At 43.4% G+C, this 20,914-nt stretch overlaps 1 protein-coding gene across 4 annotated transcripts; it reads right to left on the reverse strand.

Annotated features, from left to right (window-relative positions):
• Window positions 1–66: 66 nt before the first annotated feature.
• On the reverse strand, window positions 67–20,576 carry CHERP (calcium homeostasis endoplasmic reticulum protein). Of its 4 annotated transcripts, XM_070943313.1 has the most exons (18): window positions 20,492–20,576; window positions 18,825–18,998; window positions 17,609–17,790; window positions 16,972–17,109; window positions 13,759–13,910; window positions 10,429–10,540; window positions 10,243–10,332; window positions 8,115–8,337; window positions 7,181–7,359; window positions 6,610–7,039; window positions 5,232–5,470; window positions 4,783–4,916; window positions 3,887–3,973; window positions 3,275–3,424; window positions 2,400–2,510; window positions 2,075–2,169; window positions 1,185–1,370; window positions 67–648 (listed from the first exon to the last, which is right to left on the reverse strand). In XM_070943313.1, the coding sequence occupies exons 1-18, from the start codon at window positions 20,529–20,531 to the stop codon at window positions 644–646; spliced, it is 2,727 nt and encodes a 908-aa protein (XP_070799414.1). In that variant the 5' UTR covers window positions 20,532–20,576; the 3' UTR covers window positions 67–643. The 4 variants fall into 4 exon arrangements, with proteins under 4 accessions (XP_070799414.1, XP_070799406.1, XP_070799430.1 ...); XM_070943305.1 differs by having other exon boundaries at window positions 10,243–10,540; XM_070943329.1 differs by lacking the exon at window positions 1,185–1,370 and having other exon boundaries at window positions 10,243–10,540.
• Between the last annotated feature and the right edge of the window lie 338 nt (window positions 20,577–20,914).

The following is a 20,914-nucleotide window of genomic DNA, read 5'->3' on the forward strand; positions in this document are numbered from 1 at the left end:
GTATCAAATGAAACTGAGAAAATATTCTGTTGCTGCATCGCCTATTAATAAATCCCATCCTTATATAGAAAAAAGTTTTTATTGGAAGGCAACAGTAAATACAAGATGGTAGCTGACTCATGACAGAAGGGAGTTGAAAGATGAATAAATTTCACAGCTACAGTAAGTCAGTCTACAACAGTTGCTACCTTATGTCAAAATGGATGGCTGTGAAAGAACAATTCTATTAGACAGGGAGGAAAATGGTTCTTTCAGTTCGCTCAGGGCAAGCCTTGGATCACTTAGAACTGCTGGTCTATGGGCACCCACAATTACAAAAGATGTTTTCAGACAGGGCTTCTAGGAATGCTTCGTATTTTGAAACAAGGAAATGTGATGGTGCTACAGATGAGTCAGTCTACAGCACTCCTCTTAATTCTTCTTAAAAGGATATATACAAAAATATAAAAGGCCTAAATATTTTTTTTTCTTGTTACAAATCCTTAAACATCTAGAAGTAACTATTGAGTGGTTAAGCCCTCTGTTCTGGATGGAGCTGTGATGGCTGCAGAGGGGTATCTTGGGGATTTAGAATGTACAGTAGATTCTTGATTCATTTGCCCAGTACTTGGTAGCTATCTGGCTTCCTCCACTTGAAACACCATTAGCCTTTAGGAGAAAAATATAATTGTCAGAAAAATATAAATTGTGAATCGGGGAGCTTGAGTACGCTTCTGAAATGATCAACCCCTTAATGCGCTAAAAAAAAGTAGTTTCACACTTGAAATGAAGTTTTGATTTCAAAACGTTTTGCATACACATGCTATTAATTTATATAGCCAATCCAAAGGGAAAGATTTGCTATTGGTTTACACTGCCTGCAATTTCAACGCATGCAGTTATTACTGGGTGTCTTTCAAATGCACCCAAGCTTAAGCCAAACATTAAGAATTTAACATTATTCTTAGAAAGGTAGATACTTCCTTTTTATTCTTTTAAATATGCATACACTACATTCAAAAAGACAAAAGATGGTTCACAGCAGCACCTTGCTGTGCTGCTTGTTAAGCATTGGTACCAAAAGCAGCCAACACATCTTCCTAAAACAAGAATTCCCTTTTAGCCAAAGGCTTGCTAACCTTATGGAAACTATCAAAAAATTTATTTGCCCTGATTATTGTTAACCTGCTGAAGTGGGCACTTACTTTCATCTCTGGCCTTCATACGAGCAATAAAGGAATAGCTTTTGTTCCTGCGATAATTCTCATAGGGATCATCTAGGGATACTCCCACACCCTTATACTGATCCCATTTGTCTCTGATATCCCCTCCTTTAATAGGGTCCTGGATCCCTTGTTCCTTGGCACCCAAGCCCCCAGATCCACTCCATCCTGAAAAACACAGAATAGCATGATCAAGCACACAAAAATGTTCCAGTTGCCAACCAATAGAATCATGTCTATGTGTTCACTTCCAGTCATTCCAGACCAATTTTGCTCACTTCATGTACAGATCTGCCTCAGGAAAATTCTTCCAGCAGAGGAAATCCTGTATAAAGAAGTAGATTCAGGACCCTGGATAAATATTTCACAATAAGTAGGCTAGGAAAATATTTGGAAGACTTAGGCTTTTTGCAAGACTAGAGTAAGACTGCAATTCTTGCCGTACAGACATTATTGACAAAATGCAGCCAATGATTCAGATGGGCCTAGATTCACTCATCCATGGTTGAGTCAATGGGACATGCAAACCATTCAACTCCTTAAGCATGTTGTTGGAATCTTCCATATCAAATATAATGTGCCATTTTCTTACAGAATTACAAGGATTAAAAATTTCAAGTTACAAAAGATTTGAAAACTGCAGCTAAAGATTGAGCATGTTGTGCAAATCTTGGTTCAGAGAAACTCAACACTTCTGTTCTCAACTCAATTGGAAATGAAGTCCCCAGATTCTTTGTACATATGGGTAATAGATACATTGGCCGAGAATTCTGGGAGCTGAAACCTCAACACACGTGTGGGAAAGCAGTGATTTCTCCATACAGGGAATGCATTTGGAATGCTGCCAGAGAGAAATAGGCAGTCTTTCTTACCCATTTTCACCAGCATCTGATGTCCTTTATTCTCCTCTCCAAGTCTGGATTCTGGTATGGGAGGTCCTGAGCTGGAGCCCAATCCAGCTGCAGAGCTACATCAGTAAGCAGAATATAGTAAATCAGACCTTTTATATATTCTTGGTTAACACTTGCTGAAGAATGACTAAATGAAGACAGCAACTATGGCAATGGCAAAGAATCTACATAGGATTTTTTTTTTAAAATAGAGTTTTAGCTACTGTGTTAGATAGTTCCTCAAACATTTCAGCCTTTTGCTCCCTTCTGACCAAAATCTTTGCAGAATGAACAAGTCAAATCTTACGGAGGTGTCTGACTGCGAGATCGAGACCGGCGCCGCCTACTAGGGGAGTAGGATTTTGATCGGGACCTGGAGCGGGAGCGACTTCGTGAAGAGCGGGATCTGCTCCTACTCCTACAAAATAAAGAGGTGAAAATTAGTTCCATTCTATAGACCAGGGGTCTCCAACCTTGGCAACTTTAAGCCTGGCAGACTTCAACTCCCAGAATTCCCCAGCCAGCTGCTATAGACTACAAACGTACATTGTATGTTTCCTGATTCCTCCCTACCAATAAGGAAAAGCCTTGGAAAAACCTTGGATTTATTGACTGATACTAAGGAAGTAATCAGAAGGTATCTGTCAGGCGTCAAAGACCAGATCCACACCTGAAGGTTCAGTGAAACTGATTTATTCCTAAAAGGAATACAAATAGTGAAGGCCCCTGGACTGAAAGGCAAAAACGGAAGTAGTATGCTCAGTCTCATAGTTGGGTAGACTAGATTGCCCTGATAGAGGGGTCCCACTGGAGAAAAAGCACTTAATCTCTCCCCTGGTATAGGTGACAAAGTGAGGAGAACACGTGACTTAGAGGTTAATACATCTACCTAATAGGCAAGCATCCCGGGTTTGAATCCCAGAAGGGTATGGCTAGCTGATGAGAGCTAAATAGCTTGAAATAGATCTATATTAGTCTCCCTTTATTTCTTTGTCGGTAAAACATAAATTTAACACAAGAGCTACAACTTAAGACAAACACCACTTCTGTAGTTTTCCAACAATAACATTCAAGCTCCTTAGGAGACAATACAGAATGGTACAATCGCTAGCCAAACAGAAAAATCTTCCCAACCGTCTTTTTCTAAACCTAGTTTCCCCCCCCCCCCCCAATTTTTTTTACCTGGACTGAGACCGAGAATAGGACCTTGATCTGGAACAGGATCGAGATCGAGACCTTGAATATGAGCCAGAAGATTTTGAAGATCTTGAATTGGAGCGGGAAGAAGACCGTCCTCTGCTTTTAGACCTGCTGCGGGATTGTGAGGGGCCACTGCACCGGCAAAAGGAGGAAATAAAAATGCATCTTTAACTGATACTGAAAAAGCAGCATGCAGGCATATCTAGCAATATGAATGCTGGAAGTGAATCTGAATTTAAAATACGATCCAGTCCTGATGCACATTCATAAGCAAGCAAAAAAGATAAAAAGCTTCGGAAGGTGAAATAATTGATACCTTTCACAATCCTGTAAACTTTGTTAATATGAGATGGGTTTACATGCCAAGTGCTTGCCAGCCTAAAATAAGGTCACATTTATGTTTTGAGAAAGTGTTTATGATTGAGATGCATTCTGCCTATCTGTAAGTAAATTTGGACCTATGCAAAAACAACTTTCCACATTTATGCGTCACATATACTACAGTACTGTACAGTACTGTACTGACTACTGAAAATTCAATGTTGCCTATGAGGTTTTGTACTTTCACTAAGATAACATGAATGAAATGGCTACCTGTTTCTTTTCTCTTGTCCTTTGCGGCGCCGGGCTCGCATCTTTGCTCTAAAGAACTCGTACAGTCCATTCTGCTCCCAGCCCTCACTGAAATAAGAAAACAAGTAGAAAAAGGGGAATGGGGAGAGAGAAATCAGTTTGCCTGCTTGTTTGTTTATCAAATGTATTGGCTGCCCATCTTTACCGTAGGGTAACTCTGGGTGACTTACAATATTAAAAAATAAATAGAATGCTACAAAACTATAAAATATACAAAATAGAACAGTTAAAATATGGGTGGAGTGGAGATGGGATCTGATATTAATCTATAAGCCACCTCCAACACAAAGTCCTTCCTTTAGAGCACCAAGCCAACTAGGCAATAGCAATAGCAATAGCACTTAGACTTATATACCACTTCACAGGGCTTTTACAGCCCTCTCTAAGCGGTTTACAGAGTCAGCATATTGTCCTTAACAATCTGGGTCCTCATTTTACCGACCATGGAAGGATGGAAGGCTGAGTCAACCTTGAGCCTGGCGAGATTCGATCTGCCAAATTGCAGGCAGTCAGCAGAAGCAGCCTGCAATACTGCACTCTAACCACTGTGCCACCGCAGCTCTTATAAGCAGAGCAGAGCCAGGTCTTTAGGCTCTTAAGGAAGATCAGGAGGACTGGAGCTGACCTGACTCCAGGAGGTCAAGATGTTCCAGAGGGCAGGTGCAAAAGCAAAGAAGGCCCTTGTGGACCTCACCAGACTCTACTTCTGTAAAGATGAAAGTTCATGGCATTTCCTGCTGTAATCTGAAAATGCTAACAGTCTAGAAATTCTCCAGATTTGGAGCAGTCGGAAATCAAAATGATCAAGAAGACTGCAGAATCCGTGGAACACGTAGGCCTAACTCAATCTTCCTTACCTGTTTCTTGGCCTATCGTGGGATGGGGGACTATAAAAGGCTTCAACTGCAGCCAGTAATCTCTCACTGGGAGGCATCGGAGGGGGCAGGCGGATGTCCTTGGGATCCAAAGGCTTGTATTCGTGATCTTCCAGCTAAAAGGAAAAAAAAAATCATAGACTCAAATGAGGCACTTGTAAAAACTGGACCCTTAAAAAAAAAAAAACCACCTTGCAGTGCGAACGGAGCTAAATGTCCGGTAACTGTCGCAAGGAGAAGTCACAAGTGGAAACACGTTACCTGGCATAAAAAGAAGCTAGGTTCCTAACACTGATTAATTATCAGCCCAGACACCTTGCCTCTCCTGCAACCATTCAGGAGAAACATTCATATGCTCCTGACAAAGCACAAGTTTCCCTTGGAGAGCCCATAATCCAGTCGTTCCCAAATCAACTATTGAAAGCACTTACTTTGACAAGAGGAGCCATGAGTCCAGCAGGAAGATCGAAGTAAGGGACGTTTGGCACCAGGCTGGGGTCATCGTGGTTAACGTGAGGTGGCCCCTGCCTGCGCATGTGAGGTGGCTGTCCATTGAAGCCATGGGGAGGAGGTCCAAAGTCAGGATGCTGTGGCCCACCCCACGGAGGGTGTTCACTTATTCCAGGATGTGGCATGCGGTGCCCAGGGTGGTGGTGAGGCGGTCCAATTTCTGGAAAGGAATATGAGAAGTTCAAACTTGAAATGACTCAAGGCAGTCTTTTTGAAAAGGGACTTACGCAAGTAACAAGAGTAGGGCAGAGGACACAAACAGACAGGAATCCTTTTTTTCAGTCCAGAAACAAGGTTAGAAAATGGAGATACATTCTTCCCAACCTTACCCCACCTGAGTTCTTCACACACATCAAAATTGTCACACAAAGGTTAGCTAAACCAGAGGGTCTCCAACCTTGGCAACTTTAAGACTTGTGGACTTCAACTCTGGGAGTTGAAGTCCACAAGTCTTAAAGTTGCTAAGGTTTAGAGACCCCTGAGCTAAACTATGACTACTTTCCTCGGCAAGGATTTATAAAATCAACTTGCCCCAATAGCACCTGCAGGATTTCAAGGGCCTTTTCCAACAAGCCCTGTTTCAAATAGGGTGCACAAAAAGAGGGATCAGAACAGCTAACCTGTAAAGAAATAATTCATGCAAGGACAGAGAATAAGAAAGAGGACAGCTGGTGCAGGACAATCACTGATCAGCAGATTCAAGCCAATACCCGGAAGTCAAAATTCTAGGCCAAGCAGATCAGTGGACTGGGCTTTATTAATAAAAAGAGCCCCTCCTATCCCTTTGGGGCTGAAAACAGCAACTTGAGCATTTCTTCATACATTATAATTGTTGCAACAATCAGTTTTTAAAAGCCCACCACTTCTGGGCAATGATGAAAAGGACCCTGGTTTTGTTTTAAGGGGGTAGAAAAACCAGTGACCACAAGCATCTATTTCAATGTTTCTCAACCTTGGTAGCTTGAAGATGGATGGACTTCAACTCCCAGAATCCCCCAGCCAGCAGCGCTGGCTAGGGGATTCTGGGAGTTGAAGTCCACCCATCTTCAAGCTACCAAGGTTGAGAAACACTGATCTATTTAGAAAAGCCATACTTTACCAAAAAGGTATTCAGAATCTTAAGTAGGAACACGCACGTGCCTCCTTTTTCATTTTTCAGAATGCGCTGCTTGTGAGCAGACAGGATTTCTCAAATAGGCAAAGAATTTTAAAGGATCCCTTGTGACAAAAACCGAATACCACACCAGTATAGCAATCAACACTATAACCCTGTTCTCCCCAGCCCTACTATCCACTCACCTTGAGGGAAATCCCCCTGAGGATAGTCAAAGCGATGGGGATATGGAGGCCGTTCGAAGGGATGCCGCGGGGGGAAGTCATCCTGCATGAAGCGAGGTGGGAAGCGGTTGAAGTTATGTGGATGAGGAGGCTGATTGAACTGAGGGTGCTGTTGGTGAGGGGGGAAAGGCCCTCTAAAGTGAGGTGGGCGCTGCATACGGAAAGGGGGTTCTCTCTGGCCCCCGGCCCATGGCGGCTGCTCATGCTGGTTGTTCCAGGGGGCTTCAAACTGATTATTCCAGGATGGATCCGGCTGGTTGTTCCAGGGAGCTTCACGCTGATTGTTCCAGCCAGGCTCCCTCTGTTCGTTCCACATCCCCTCGTGGTTACTGTTCCATGGAGGACAGTGGGGAGGACCCTGGTGGTGTGGGAATGGAGGTTGATCGGGGGGCTGCAGAAGGAAAGACACAGAGTTAGTTGATTGGGGAGGGCTGCTCGGAAAACCAAGAGCTTGACTAGATGCTGCTTCACATGAGATCTTCACGTCCAGAAATACTTCCCACTCTATACACCCCAGACCTTCTACTAGTACCTGCTGTTGGCCCCAAGGTGTGACAGGATGCGGCTGATCAAACCAGGGCGGCTTATTAGGAGGAATGTGATCATGAGGCCCAGGTCCACGAGGTCCAGCTGCAGCAGGATCAGGAGGCCCAGCTCCGGTGGCTTCGTATTCTGTGGAGCCTGCAAGGGGCAGCTGAGCCTTCCCTTCATCTGAAAACAAACCGCAATGTGAGAAAGGACAGCCTCTTTCCTGGGCACGGCATAAAATCAGCCCAGAGGAGATCGCTTAGGGCACTGCCTCAAAGCTTTGCTTTGCTCAGGGCAGCTTTTTTTATTGGATAATCCCATCTAAGGAAGTCTTGTCATTAATAGTCAGAATGCCCCCTTACTGCATCCCCAAAGTTCTCAGACAGCCAAACCAGAGAGTTGAGTGGTGTTTCTCAACCTTGGCAAATTGAAGAGATGTGGCCCAAACTTGGCTGGGGAAATCTGGCAGTTGAAGTCCATGCCTCTTCCAAGTTGCCAAGGCCGAGAAACCCTGCATTAGAAGCCATTCTCTAGAGCAGGGATGTCAAAATCGATTTCATTGAGGGCCACATCAGGGTTGTGTTTGACCTCGGAGAGGCGGCGGGGGAGGTGGGGGGCATGGCCAGGACATCACTCATGTCCGGGACGTCTGTGGTGGCCTGAGTGCTCTGCCAGCAAAAAAGGGCTCCTGGGCATGGCCCTCCCCTAAAGCTTTGTTTTTGCTGGCAGAGCTGCAGGAGACTGTCGTGGCCAAAAACGGAGCCTGGGATGGCTGCACGTGGCCTTCCCAAGCTCCGTTTTCACTGGCAGAGGCACCGCGGGCTGGTCCTTTGCTGTTCCCAGGGCGGCCCCATGGGCCCGCGGGCCTTGGGCTTGACACCCCTGCTCTAGAGACTCAGCAGAAATAGAAACTCTTTGTCCACTCAGAAGAGCTGTACCTGCTTGCGTAATGGAAGTAGCTGGAGGAGGGGCTAAGGCTGGAGGAGCTGGTTTCACCTCACTTTCCAGTGGGGGGATTTGCATCTGTGGCGGCGGCTGCTGTTGCTGTTGTGTGAGGCTGCTGACAAACTCCTCATGTTGAGTTTTCAAATTCTGAATCTGCTGCTGAAATGCAACCTGAATTGGCTGCACAACATTGGCATATTCTGTGATCAGAGTAGCCTGCAAAGGTGAAGGGGAAGAGAGGGTTGGAAAAGGAAAAATGTTTTAAAGTACCAATATCATAACTGAGAGTCCTGCCTAAGTATCTTGCTCTGTCTCACATGGCATTTTTCACCCAATGCCCATAATCAGATCAATTATCAAGCTAGCACCTGGGTTTGTATAACATACTCAGCCCAATCAGTTTGTTTTAGTATTTCAATAGTGAATTAATTAAATTAATTAATTAATTTAATTTGTTAAATCCAGTTTGTCTCTTTACTGTAATTTTCATTTCAATGTATTTGTAAATTTAAATAAGGTTGATGTTAGACTCCAAAATTAAGAGATACATGGTGACTCTTTCAAGCTGAATTCTTTAGGGATCCACACCTATAGAAGAATCTTGTCAAACTGAACTACTCTACGATCTGTATCTACCATACACTCTGAGAACCATTAGGGACAGGCTGTCTTCACCCTCTTTCTCTTGCATAAAATATTTGGACTGAGCAGGCGGTTATTCCTCCTGAATGTACCCTGCCCCTCCTGGAAATCCAGCGTATTACATTCAATTAAAGGCAAGTACACACAAGATTGTTACTAGAGCTGTCCAAGGCCTTTATCGGCATCAACATTTTATTCTGCGTAATGAAATAGCTGCTGTGTTTTTCTTTGTGTGTTTCTGCTTTGTCCTCATGAGCCTTTGGGTACATGTGTGCTGGGAAGCACAGGGCAAGCTGCATATGCTCTGCCCCAGGTCACATGGACAAGGGAAGGCGGCTTCAAATGGAGAAATTGACAGTATTCTAATCTATCCCCAACAGCCTCCATCTTAAGGATACATCGCAGTATGATGCTTTCCTCCACAGACCCAGTCTGATGTGCCCTCCTTTTTGTATTTCTTTAGCAAACCTCCTTTGCCATATTAATTTGGTTCTGTTCTGTTTTTGGGGAGTTATCCTACCAGTAAAAAGGAGTTCCAAGCCACTTCATGTAATTTGTATCCAACAATCCATTGGGTTGGGAAAAATGAAAAGGGATTAGTTCAATTACTAAGTCAATTTCATTTTTTTTAAAAATGCAGTTTACAGGTCTGTATATTGATAGTATACTGAAATAAAGGAAACAGGTTTATCTCTAACAATAATCTCAAATCTTTAAACAAGATTTCAGCAATTTCCTGACAGTTAGAACAATTAATCAGTGGAACAACTTGTCCCCAGAAATTGTGGGTACTCCAACACTGAAAGTTTTTAAGAAGAGACTGGACAAGCATTTGTCTGAAATGGTATACAGGATTTCCTGCTTGAGCAGTAAATTGGACTAGAAGACCTCCAAAGTCCCTTCAAACTCTGGCAGTTATTCTATCTGGCAGAATGCTGGACAGTATCCCAGGCCTTTCAATTAGTGATATTACAAAATGTAATTATTACATAGCCACTTCTGTTCCCCTCCTATCAACTTTTTTCTGAAAAATGTGTTATGCATTTTTCTTCGTGAGCCACAATGGGTCCTGAGAGATTTCACTCAGATGAGCAGCAGAGGTAATTTGGCTGAAGACATGAGAGTTACTGGCTAGCACAGTATATATATAAAACTGGGTTGTTTAATGTACAGTCAGAATCTGTGAACAGTAGCTGCCTAGAGTTTAACTTCTGTGGGAAAGCCAGAGCATTAGCTGCAGTGAGCAGCAATATGCTGTCTTCATGCAACTTCACCAAGTATTCACTCCTATCTCAAAATTCTCTAGCACTACTTAATTTTTCAAACTGGCTATTAACATTTCTTATATTGTAGTTCAAAAAAGATGTTTTTAGCAAAGAAAGAATGTAGAGCTGAGGTCAACAGCTGGCTCAGATTAAACCTAACCCAGCACCCTTTCTACCAAGCCTTTCCTTGCCAAAATCTAGTACCAAGACTTACCTGATACTGCCCGAGTCCAAGGGCTGGACTCTGGAGCTGCTGGATAATCGATTCATCAAAGTAGCCATTTTTCTCCCACAGCTGAAGGAGCTGTGGGAAATCAAGAGGAAGAGAAAGGCTGTTACTTGGCAGGCCGGACTTCAGGCAAGCTCTTGGCTGCCCCTGAAGTAAAGCCGAGCTGCTCACCCTGGCAATCTTCTGTTGTTTGTCCTCCTCCACAGCCAGGAAGCTAGTGCAGTAAATGGGCACCACCACTTTTTGCAGGGCTGCCAGGAGATCACGTTGTTGCTTCCGCTGGCTGAAAGTAAGGCAAGAACAAGGGCATCATTAGAGGAGTAGATTATTTTAAGTATGTAGAGTTCTTGATCTGGACATCTAAAGCATTTCAAGCAGGGGTGAAATGCTCCTGGTTCAGACTGGATCGCCCAATCCGGTAGCGATGGTGGCGGGTGGTTCGGAGAACCGGTAGCAAAAATCCCTGTGCTCCCGCACCATGCTCAGCTGAGTCGCACGATCATCAGAGGCTTTTTTTTTTACTTTTAAAAGCATTTTTTCTACAACCTCTTCCGACGAAAAAATGCTTTTAAAAGTAAAAAAAAGCCTCTGATGATCGCGCGGCTCAGCTGGGATCCTCAGAGGCTTTTCAAAGCATTTTTTAAAAAGCCTTTCTGACAATCCCAGCTGAGTTGCCTGATCACCAGAGGCTTTTCAAAGCATTAGAAAAAATGCTTTGAAAAGTTTTTTAAAAAAAAGTTTGCCACGCTCACCCAGTCACATTACCCTCCCTCACCAAGCCACGCCCACAGAACTGGTAGTAACACATTTTACATTTCACCCCTGATTTCAAGTCGTGCACAAGCTTACTATATCCTAGGTTCCTCTATATAAGCGGTTCTCAACCTGGGGGTCGCGACCCCTTTGGGGGTCGAACGGCCATTTCATAGGGGTCGCCAAAGCCCTCTCTCGCCCCCCCCGCCTTCACTCACCCTCACTCTCTGCTCTGTTGGATCGCCGGCCGTTCACTTACCCCGCCCACTCCCAATCTATTGCTGCCTCCTGAGTCCCAGCTGATGGCTAGAGGAAAAAAAACTGTTTAAATTCTTGCCGCGGGGCTTCAAAGGGCCACCCTATAGCCAGTGGTGGGATTCTGCCGGTTCTAGGGGGTTCGGCCGAGCCGTTTGTTAAATTGCTGGCTTGCCCTGCCCCTCCGCGGGGGGGAGGGGAATAAATAGTGGTGCCAATAAATAGTGGTGGGCAAGAGGCGGGCGAGCCAGCAACCGTTAACAAACGGTTTGGTGTTTTTTTGTAATTTTATTGGCCCGCGGAGCTTCAGCATAGGCTAATTAGCCCTTGATTAGATCAACTCCCAACTCTCAGCTGATTTGCTCTCAGCTGTTTTGCTCAGGGCTCTGCTGCTTGCTGGAGCAGATTTTTTTTCCCCTAGCTATGCTGAAAAATGAAACTGAAAGTAAAGCAGGCTGTTGGCTTTGCTGTTGCTGCAACGTTAGAAAATTAGACAGGCAGATTTCTTTTCTTTTTCCTCACCAAAAAAGATAGGTGCAAACAATGGGAAATTTAGGGAAAAAGAGGAGAGTTCAAGATTTTAAAACACAAAAGAAAAAAAGTTCTATTTAACTAGGGAATTGTAATAATTGAGATACTATTAATTGTATATTGTGTTGAAAGCAGAAATGGTTAAGTTGTGGTTTGGAGGAATATATGGGGGAAATTATTTGGTTTATTATTATTGGTAAATATAATTAATTGATTTGTAAGAAATTGGATTGCATGAAAATAATTGGAATATTCATGTTCATATTGATTAATATACAAAAAAGGTAGTTATATAACTAATTGATTTATATTAAAATGTTGAATTTATATTAAACAACTGTAATATTACATAATTAACCAATGTGAGGATGGATATAAAAATAGATGACAATGGGAAGGGGTATAATATAGAAGGGAACAATTGGATTTGATTAAGATTAGAGATGAGGATGAAGGGTAATATTGGTTTTTTACAAAAATAGATGAGGAATAAATATGGCAAAAAGGAAATATAGAAATTGTAAATTTAATTGAAATGACTAAACACTGTTTAAATTTGTGAACCAGTCAAATACTCTGTTCAAAGAAAATACATTGTATGTTTGTATGTGTGTTTCTAATTATTGTTATTTATTCATATTTGTTCTCTTTTATTCTTTAAAGTTTAACAATTCATTTTTTATCTTAATATCTTTATATTTGTTTGGGGTTGGTTTTCTTCCCTTTCATCTTTTTTATTGTACAGCAATTTTTCTCCTCAAACCAACCACCTCTCTCTTTTCTTTCCTTCTTACTTTTCCTCCCCCTCTTCTTCTCCTCCCTACTTCCTCTTCCTTTCTCCTTCTCCTCCTCTCTTCCTCCCTCTCTTACCCTCACTCCTACTCTAATTTCCCTTCCCTTCCTTCATCCCTCTCTATTGCTATATCCTTTTATGCATATGGACTACTCAGAGGGCTGAAAAAATTATTTCTGACTGGTCCTTGCACTTTTGACCAGTCCTCGAACTTACGACTATCCTCACATTTTACGTTTTTTGCCCTATCTTATCACCATGGTGAAAAGAAGCAGTTCTGAAATGAGTGACATGGTTGTTAAGAATGCTGCACGGGCATAAATGTGAGGATGGTCATAAGTGTGAGGACCAGTCAAAAGTGCGAGGACCTGTCAGAAATGACTTTTTTCAGCCCTCTGAGTAGTCCCTATACACATAGCCATGGCCACCTGGTCACATGACCAGCTAGCCACGCCCATCCAGTCACATGACCTCCAAGCCACGCCCACAAAATAAGCCATGCCCACCCAGTCACATGGCATCCAAGCCACGCCCATAAAATAAGCCACGCCCACAGAACCGGTAGTAAAAAAATTTAGAACCCACCCCTGGTTGGGGGTCACCACAACATGAGGAACTGTATTAAAGGGTTGCGGCATTAGGAAGGTTGAGAACTACTGCTCTATATGTTTGTCAAGCAGCCTTAATACAGATGCAACCCCCCCCCACCTATATCCCAAATAAGAGAAAGGGACAATTTCATGTATATTTGGCTCCCTATTCTTCACAATTTGCTAAAGTTTTTCAGCCAAAACATTTTTATTTAATATTTGGTATTTAAAATAGGGATTATGGTTACCATTTCTGATTGCTTTACAAATGATTATTAGAATGATCTAAGTCAGGGGTGTCAAACTGGCGGCCCGCAGGCCAGATGCGTCATGCACAGGCTATACCCACCCCCAGCTCCGCGAATAGGAAAAACGTTGCAAAATGTCACATGACGGCAACCTGACACTGTGAGTGATCAGTGAACTATGGAGTAATGTCTTTAAATTCTTCATAGTGCCAGTATGACATGCAGATTAGTAACTCCTGGAACCTATCTTTCAAGGTGCATCTGAGCAAACATTCATCATCCCATTTGCCCTGGGAACCTAAGAATGGGCCCAGAAAGAACCACTTCTCACCAATGGTGGAGGACGTCGTTAATCAGATAGATTAAATGTAGTCGCAGCTCAAAATGCGCCCCCTCGGCAGTGATCTGATTGCGCAGATGCTCAGCCATTAGTTCACAATGCTGGGGAGATTTGGCATTACTGAACATCCAGTTCTTTCCAGCCTGAGAACATAAAATGGTGTGAAAGTTTGCCATAGTAAACAAAAGTTAATGTTCATAAAAAAGATCAGGTGCAAAATCCCAGGAGCCGGGATAGAGTTCAAAAATATTACGGATTTATTTCATACTCCTATACACAAGAATCTGATCTACTAAAGGTCAAGGCAAATTGGTGCTAGATAAGAATCAATGGAATTCAAGGGGGACTGGAGTTAGGTCTCTTGTGTGGGAGGCGTGATGATGTGTTTGACCCCGTCAAGATTATGATTATTGGGGCTGTGATTTCTCCTGCAAAGCAATGCAATTGTCAAGTATGACTGCATTGCTTACCAGCAGCAATTCCTGCAGTCCTGTGCTGTTGTTAACCGACTCCCACAATCATTAGTCTAGGAAACTTCCTACTGGCATCTCATAACTAAAGTCACAGGGGAAGCAGGCAGGAAGTTGCAAGTTGCACACAGGTAAGTGGTTGCTGCTGGGTGGGGGAGCAGGTGTCCATGCATGAGAGGCACGAGGAGGGTGTATGAAGGTGCAAAGAATGGCTATCTTTTATGCTACATCATGGACCCATAACAACATAGCAGTCACAGTAGTTCACACAGTAGAAATCACAGACTGAAATTATAAGATATAACAAATAATTGGAGATTACATGAATTCTTGGTGGCGCAGCAGACTAAAGCACTGTTAAGTAACACCAGCTGCCTGCAATTACTGCAAGTTCAAATCTCACCAGGCTCAAGATTGACTCAGGCTTCCATCCTTTCAAGTTAGGTAAAATGAGGACCCGGTTTGTGGGGGCAATAAGCTGACTTTGTATAAAAAAGAACACCGCTTGGGGGGGGGGGAGCCCTACTAAGCAGGTATATACAAAAGTATGAAGGCTATTGCTTAACACATTGTAAGCCGCCCTGAGAAGGGCGGCATATAAATTGAACCAATAAATAAATAATAAATATATATATATATATATATATATATATATATGTAGGTCTTTGGTTATTCGGGTCTTCTCCCACGTAAAATTGGAAGTGTCTCGGCGACGTTTCGACGAAGTCTCATTCGTCATCTTCAGGCTGGTGTTCTCGGCTTCGTGCTTCCAGGAGCAATGTGAGATCGCAGCTGTCTCTTCCTTTTAACTGCTAGTGGAGGTGTGAGCTGATTGGGTGGGAACTTGGCTGTGTTCTGATTGGGTGGAGGTGTGTTCTGATTGGTTAGGGGCTTGGCTGTGCTCTGATTGGCTGGGGTTGTGTTCTGTTTGGGTGGGGGCTTGGTTGTGCTCAGCTTAGTCTGAGTTGCAGGGGGATTTGAGCTGGTGAGCTGCGTTGTTGTTGTTTGGCTTCGTGTTTGTGGCCGTGCGAGCTCTTCATGGTGGGTGTCAGTCTGCTTCATGTATGGATTGGAGGGGTTTAAAGTGGCTAATGATGCAGCTGCGGTCTGGCTTCTGGTCCTTGGTCGTGGCTCATTATCAGTGTGGGTTTGAGTCTGCTTTCTGCGTGGATGTGTGGTGGTGACATCAGGTGTGGCACTCGTGAGTGTGGGTCTGGTGTCATTCGTCGTGTTAGGGACTCGTTTGTCAATAAGGGCGGGTTTCCAAATGGCTGGTAGGCGGGAGGTATCGTCTCGTTTGTTCATGCTGTGTGGGCGTTTTTCTATCTCAATGGCTTCTCTGATTATTCTGTTGTTAAAGTGTTCAGTTTTGGCAATAGTTCTGGTCTTTTTAAAGTCAATATCATGTCCTGTGGCTTTAAGGTGTTGGACCAGGGAAGAAGTTGGTTCCTCTTTTCTGAAAAGAGGAACCAACTTCTTCCCTGGTCCAACACCTTAAAGCCACAGGACATGATATTGACTTTAAAAAGACCAGAACTATTGCCAAAACTGAACACTTTAACAACAGAATAATCAGAGAAGCCATTGAGATAGAAAAACGCCCACACAGCATGAACAAACGAGACGATACCTCCCGCCTACCAGCCATTTGGAAACCCGCCCTTATTGACAAACGAGTCCCTAACACGACGAATGACACCAGACCCACACTCACGAGTGCCACACCTGATGTCACCACCACACATCCACGCAGAAAGCAGACTCAAACCCACACTGATAATGAGCCACGACCAAGGACCAGAAGCCAGACCGCAGCTGCATCATTAGCCACTTTAAACCCCTCCAATCCATACATGAAGCAGACTGACACCCACCATGAAGAGCTCGCACGGCCACAAACACGAAGCCAAACAACAACAACGCAGCTCACCAGCTCAAATCCCCCTGCAACTCAGACTAAGCTGAGCACAACCAAGCCCCCACCCAAACAGAACACAACCCCAGCCAATCAGAGCACAGCCAAGCCCCTAACCAATCAGAACACACCTCCACCCAATCAGAACACAGCCAAGTTCCCACCCAATCAGCTCACACCTCCACTAGCAGTTAAAAGGAAGAGACAGCTGCGATCTCACATTGCTCCTGGAAGCACGAAGCCGAGAACACCAGCCTGAAGATGACGAATGAGACTTCGTCGAAACGTCGCCGAGACACTTCCAATTTTACGTGGGAGAAGACCCGAATAACCAAAGACCTACATACAAACACCCGCGAAAACCTGAGAAAACAAATATATATATATATATATATATATATATATATATATATATATATATATATATATATATATTAAATAATTCATACTTCACCCAAGAATTCACTTTCTTATCTAAAGAGTTTATATCAGAACTTTGAGAGCTATTTCAATTTGAATGTAGTAGTTTGTCAGTCTTAACTCAATTTTTATAACTTTTCCAGTTTTGTAGATATACCAGATCTGCTCAAGATACAAAGACAGACCCACTTCATTGTTCTACTCTTAGTACTCCACATATCTTAAAGCTATGGTGGAAACACTGCTCTAGAGAATAATCAAAGTTGATGGATTTGATTGCTAACTCTTACTAATATTTAAAGAGAATTTCATGACCATTTGGGAATCCTCTTCAAACATGTAACAAACATTTTATCTTTGTACCAGATACCACTTTGTTCTGATTTTGCCATTACTTACGGAGATAGCATCTTTGGTGCACGTGTCAATGATTGGTTGTAGCAAGTTATCAAATTCATTCATGTCCAGTTGGGTTTCCTCCAAGACTTTCTGCATTTGTTGCTCAATACCCACAGCTATTGCAGAGGTGATTTGCTCCTAAACAGAGAATTAAAGAGGACAACCCAAGAATTAAAGAGGACAACCCAAATCACCACTTAGCAGAGTCTCCGAATTTTCTTACTTAAAAATCATGTTTGACTGTAACACTTCTGACATTTAATGATCCATAGCAGAGGCAGTCCTTACTTTTAAACTACAATTCGCTCTGCTTGCACTCCTCCTTTTTTTTCCCTTCAAAGAAAGCAATACGCCTGCTCAGAGCCAAATCACAAAGGAAGAATCCACCCAAACAAGAACACCAGAAAAAGTACTCTATTTAGGTTCTTAGTAGATTCAGCCACCATATTTCAAATAGTCTTTGCGGTGAGTATAAGAAAAACAAGGTAATACTTGGTAACAATTCTTCAGTAACTTTGAAATAGCCTGTATTCTAAATGTATTGGGCAAAATACTTCTGAATGAATCATTTTCACATCTTGGCTTCCCCAAACCAATCCAAAGTCTCAGATCAACAATACTTTTGTCAAATCCATACCTGTCGCAGGGCAAGGAGGTGCTGCTCCTGCTGCTGCAGATTCCATTGACTTTGCTGGATTAATTCCTCCATTGAAGGAGTCCCCTGAGGAGTGGCGATCGGGGCGGCAGGAGCCAAAGGTGGCTGGGGAATTGGCTGAATCGGTGGGGCAGCCTCAATATCTTGACCTTGCTTGCACAATACTGTAAAGGAGGAGCATAGAAGAACCTAAGATAGCCATGTCTGAATATTGGATCACATACTCTCTTCCCCAGTTATCAAACTCCATCAAACATTTTGCAAATAGCATGTTGCAGGTGGAAAAATTCTCATCCCAATAAGGGAAATTGCTTTCTCTAGGAGAAGTGAGGCTCTAGAGAGTGGTTTTTAAAAATGGATTTTGGAAATGAGGATTTCCGAATCCTTTTCCCTATCTAAGGCTAGTCAGCAAAAGTTACGCTTATTGATTTCTATGCTAACTTCAAGTAATTCTGAAGTTATCCAAAGAAATTGGGACCTTCAGCTAAAATATTAACAAGTATGCAGCAGCTTTGCTCTAAAATGATCAGGATCAAGTTGCCTCCAAAAGTTGTAAATGCTCCAATAATGGAAGTTTTTAAGAAGAGACTGGATAACCATTTGTCTGAAGTAGGATAGGGTATCCTGCCTAAGCAGGGGGTTGGACTAGAAGACCTCCAAAGTTCCAACTCTGTTATTCTATTCTATTCTAAGTTTCAAAATATGCAAGTGACATACTTGTTCTTTTCTATAACCGTCAGCAATCCCCAAGACTGTTTAAACTTCAGAATGAAGGGGGAAAATTCAGGCAGTTCTTGAAATTAAGATACATAGCAAATAAAGAACCAAGACAACAATATCTAGCCTCTTAGATTACACCTAGCTTAATGCTACATTTTTATTTTTTTTTAAATTCATGGGTCTCCTAAGAGTTCAATTGAATAATGGGCTGCGGTGAATTTCATCTGCTCAAACCAGTCATCCCCAAGAATATTATGGAGCAGAAAAGTGCAGAAGAGAGGCAATGTAACTAACCCAAGAACTAATAAACTCAAATATTACAATCATTTTATAGTCTCTTGGCTTCAGACAGCTCCCATTCTATTTGCAAAATGGGGCTAAAAATCCGCTTTTTAGCATTGCTGATATCATATAGTATGTTTTGAATAATTTATATTATCCACAGCAAATTCTCTTGCCACCCTCCTCCCTAACTCACACTGTTGCTGCTCCAGAGCCAGCTTATATTTGTAATAGCCATAGAAATCTCCTCCAAACAGAAATGAGAATTTAGGATTTTCCTTTTGCTTCTCCATTGTCATCTTTTCAAACTCAGGGCCATTCCGTGCCACAAACTGAGCCAGTTTGTCAATGACATTGCGTAGTTCTTGATCTGTGAGGAAGGAGGAGTAACAGTAAGAACAGATATCACTATGCATTTATAAATTAAGAAATCACCTCTAATCAATCACCATATCTATAAAACATGACTTAAGGAGTGCTATGGGTAATCACCAAAGCAGGAAACAGATCCCAATTGTACAAAAAAAAACAAACACCCTTACCTTATATAATCTGACAGTATGCTTCCTAAAGTGGCCAGATTGATTCTCCAGTAGGACGTTTTTTTAAAAAAATATCTAAATGCTGGCGCTCAACTTCACATATGTACTTCCAGATTCTATCCTCCTGGCTTCATTTCACCTTTTATTGAAAACACTTTTTAGATTTAGATTTTGTATTTTTAGATCTTTTCTGATCAGCCTTTAGATTTGTATTCTTATCAGAATAAACAGGCTGGCTGCTTCAAATAGTCTTCTGGGTGTGATTCAAGGTGTTGGTTGCCACCTTTAAAGCGCTCCATGGCATAGGACCCGGGTACTTACGAGACCGCCTTCTGCCTCCGATAGCCTCCCATCGACCGGTAAGCTCCCACAGAGAGGGTCTCCTCAGGGTGCCGTCGGTTAGACAGTGTCGACTGGCGACCCCCAGGGGGAGAGCCTTCTCTGTGGGGGCACCTGCCCTCTGGAATGAGCTTCCCCCGGAGATTCGTCGGATTCCCAACCTTCGTACCTTTCACCGCGCCCTTAAAACACTATTATTCCATCAAGCAGGGCTGGCCTAAAATATTATTTTAATGGGTTATTTTATTTTAGATTATTGGCCAAACTATTTAATAATCTTAAATTGTTTTTAACTTTTATATTGTTGGTTTTTTTATCTTGGCTGTACACCGCCCTGAGTCCTTCGGGAGAAGGGCGGTATAAAAATTTAATAAATAAATAAATAAATAAATAATAATAAAACCATTAGATGTTGGTTACTCTTAGCACTTTGAGAGCTGAGAACCATTCAAACTACTTATCCCTTTTATACCAAAGGGGAAAAAGAAAGCAGCTGAACAGCTGGTACAGAAACGATGAGCCTATGTCTCCTATTCTGCTCAAGCTGGTCGCCTCCACCATACCACCTGGCACCTGCCAATCCTGCCAGCGCTGCATCGTGTGGGCGGGGTGGGCATATAAAGTTACCGGTTTTTGAAAGCTGGGGGAAAGGGTGAAGGGGAGTGGCCCTAAGGTGAATGTGGCTTATGCTAAAACATGGTTCCTCCCACATTTTCAGTTGTGGAAGCCTCCTGGCCTTGGCAGGCACCGTCAACTGGGCCGAACCTTTACCTCGAGGCCCCTGAGCATGTGCGGAGTGCCTATCCCCCTTTGAAGACTGATTTCTACAACAAGCCAAAAGACATAACGTTGTAACGAAGCATCCTTCCCCACCATCAGGCCAGGTTTGGGGATAGTGGAAGCTGCCTTGCTTATATATTACACACACACACACCCAGCGACTTTGTGCCCCACCACCCTCCGAGATGTCACGGAGACTCACCTTCGGGCGGGGGCAGCAGTGGCGGGGGCGGCATCTCCATGGCGGTAAAAGAAAGGGAGGACAACCACTCAAGAGCGCCTTCGGTCACGGCTAGGCCCCGCCAGCCGCCGAGCGCTCCTCTATCGTAAAAGAAGCCCCGCTTGCGACATCGCTTCTTCCTCCTCCTTTCTTCGCGCGAGGTCGCTCTTGACGGCTTCGTCGCCATGGAGATTCCGACTCCTCCCCTCCTCCCTCCTCCCCCCTCCCTCTCCAGCGTTGAGGGTGGAGCGGAGTTTTCCCTCGCGGACCCGCCTCTCGGCGAATGAGGCAAAGCTTTTTGGCCTGGCCAATCAAGCGGCTTCCGATTGAGCGCGCGGATGGAAGGGTGGGGTGTGTGTATGGAATCGCCGCTTCATTCATAGAAAGCGGCGGCTAGAACGCCTC

This window comes from Pituophis catenifer, unplaced genomic scaffold (genome assembly GCF_029215685.1).
Source record: "Pituophis catenifer annectens isolate HBS135680 unplaced genomic scaffold, rPitCat1.0.hap2 SCAF_1, whole genome shotgun sequence".
NCBI classification, from domain to species: Eukaryota; Metazoa; Chordata; class Lepidosauria; order Squamata; family Colubridae; genus Pituophis; species Pituophis catenifer.

Bases quoted from the DNA above. Each gene is read 5' to 3' on its own strand.
- CHERP (XM_070943305.1), bottom strand. From the start codon at position 20,531: ATGGAGATGCCGCCCCCGCCACTGCTGCCCCCGCCCGAAG. The intron at 18,999-20,491 runs GTGAGTCTCCGT...CCTTCCTCACAG, and splicing joins ACTGCTGCCCCCGCCCGAAG to ATCAAGAACTACGCAATGTC. The intron at 2,170-2,399 runs GTAAGATTTGAC...TTACTGATGTAG, and splicing joins TCTCGCAGTCAGACACCTCC to CTCTGCAGCTGGATTGGGCT.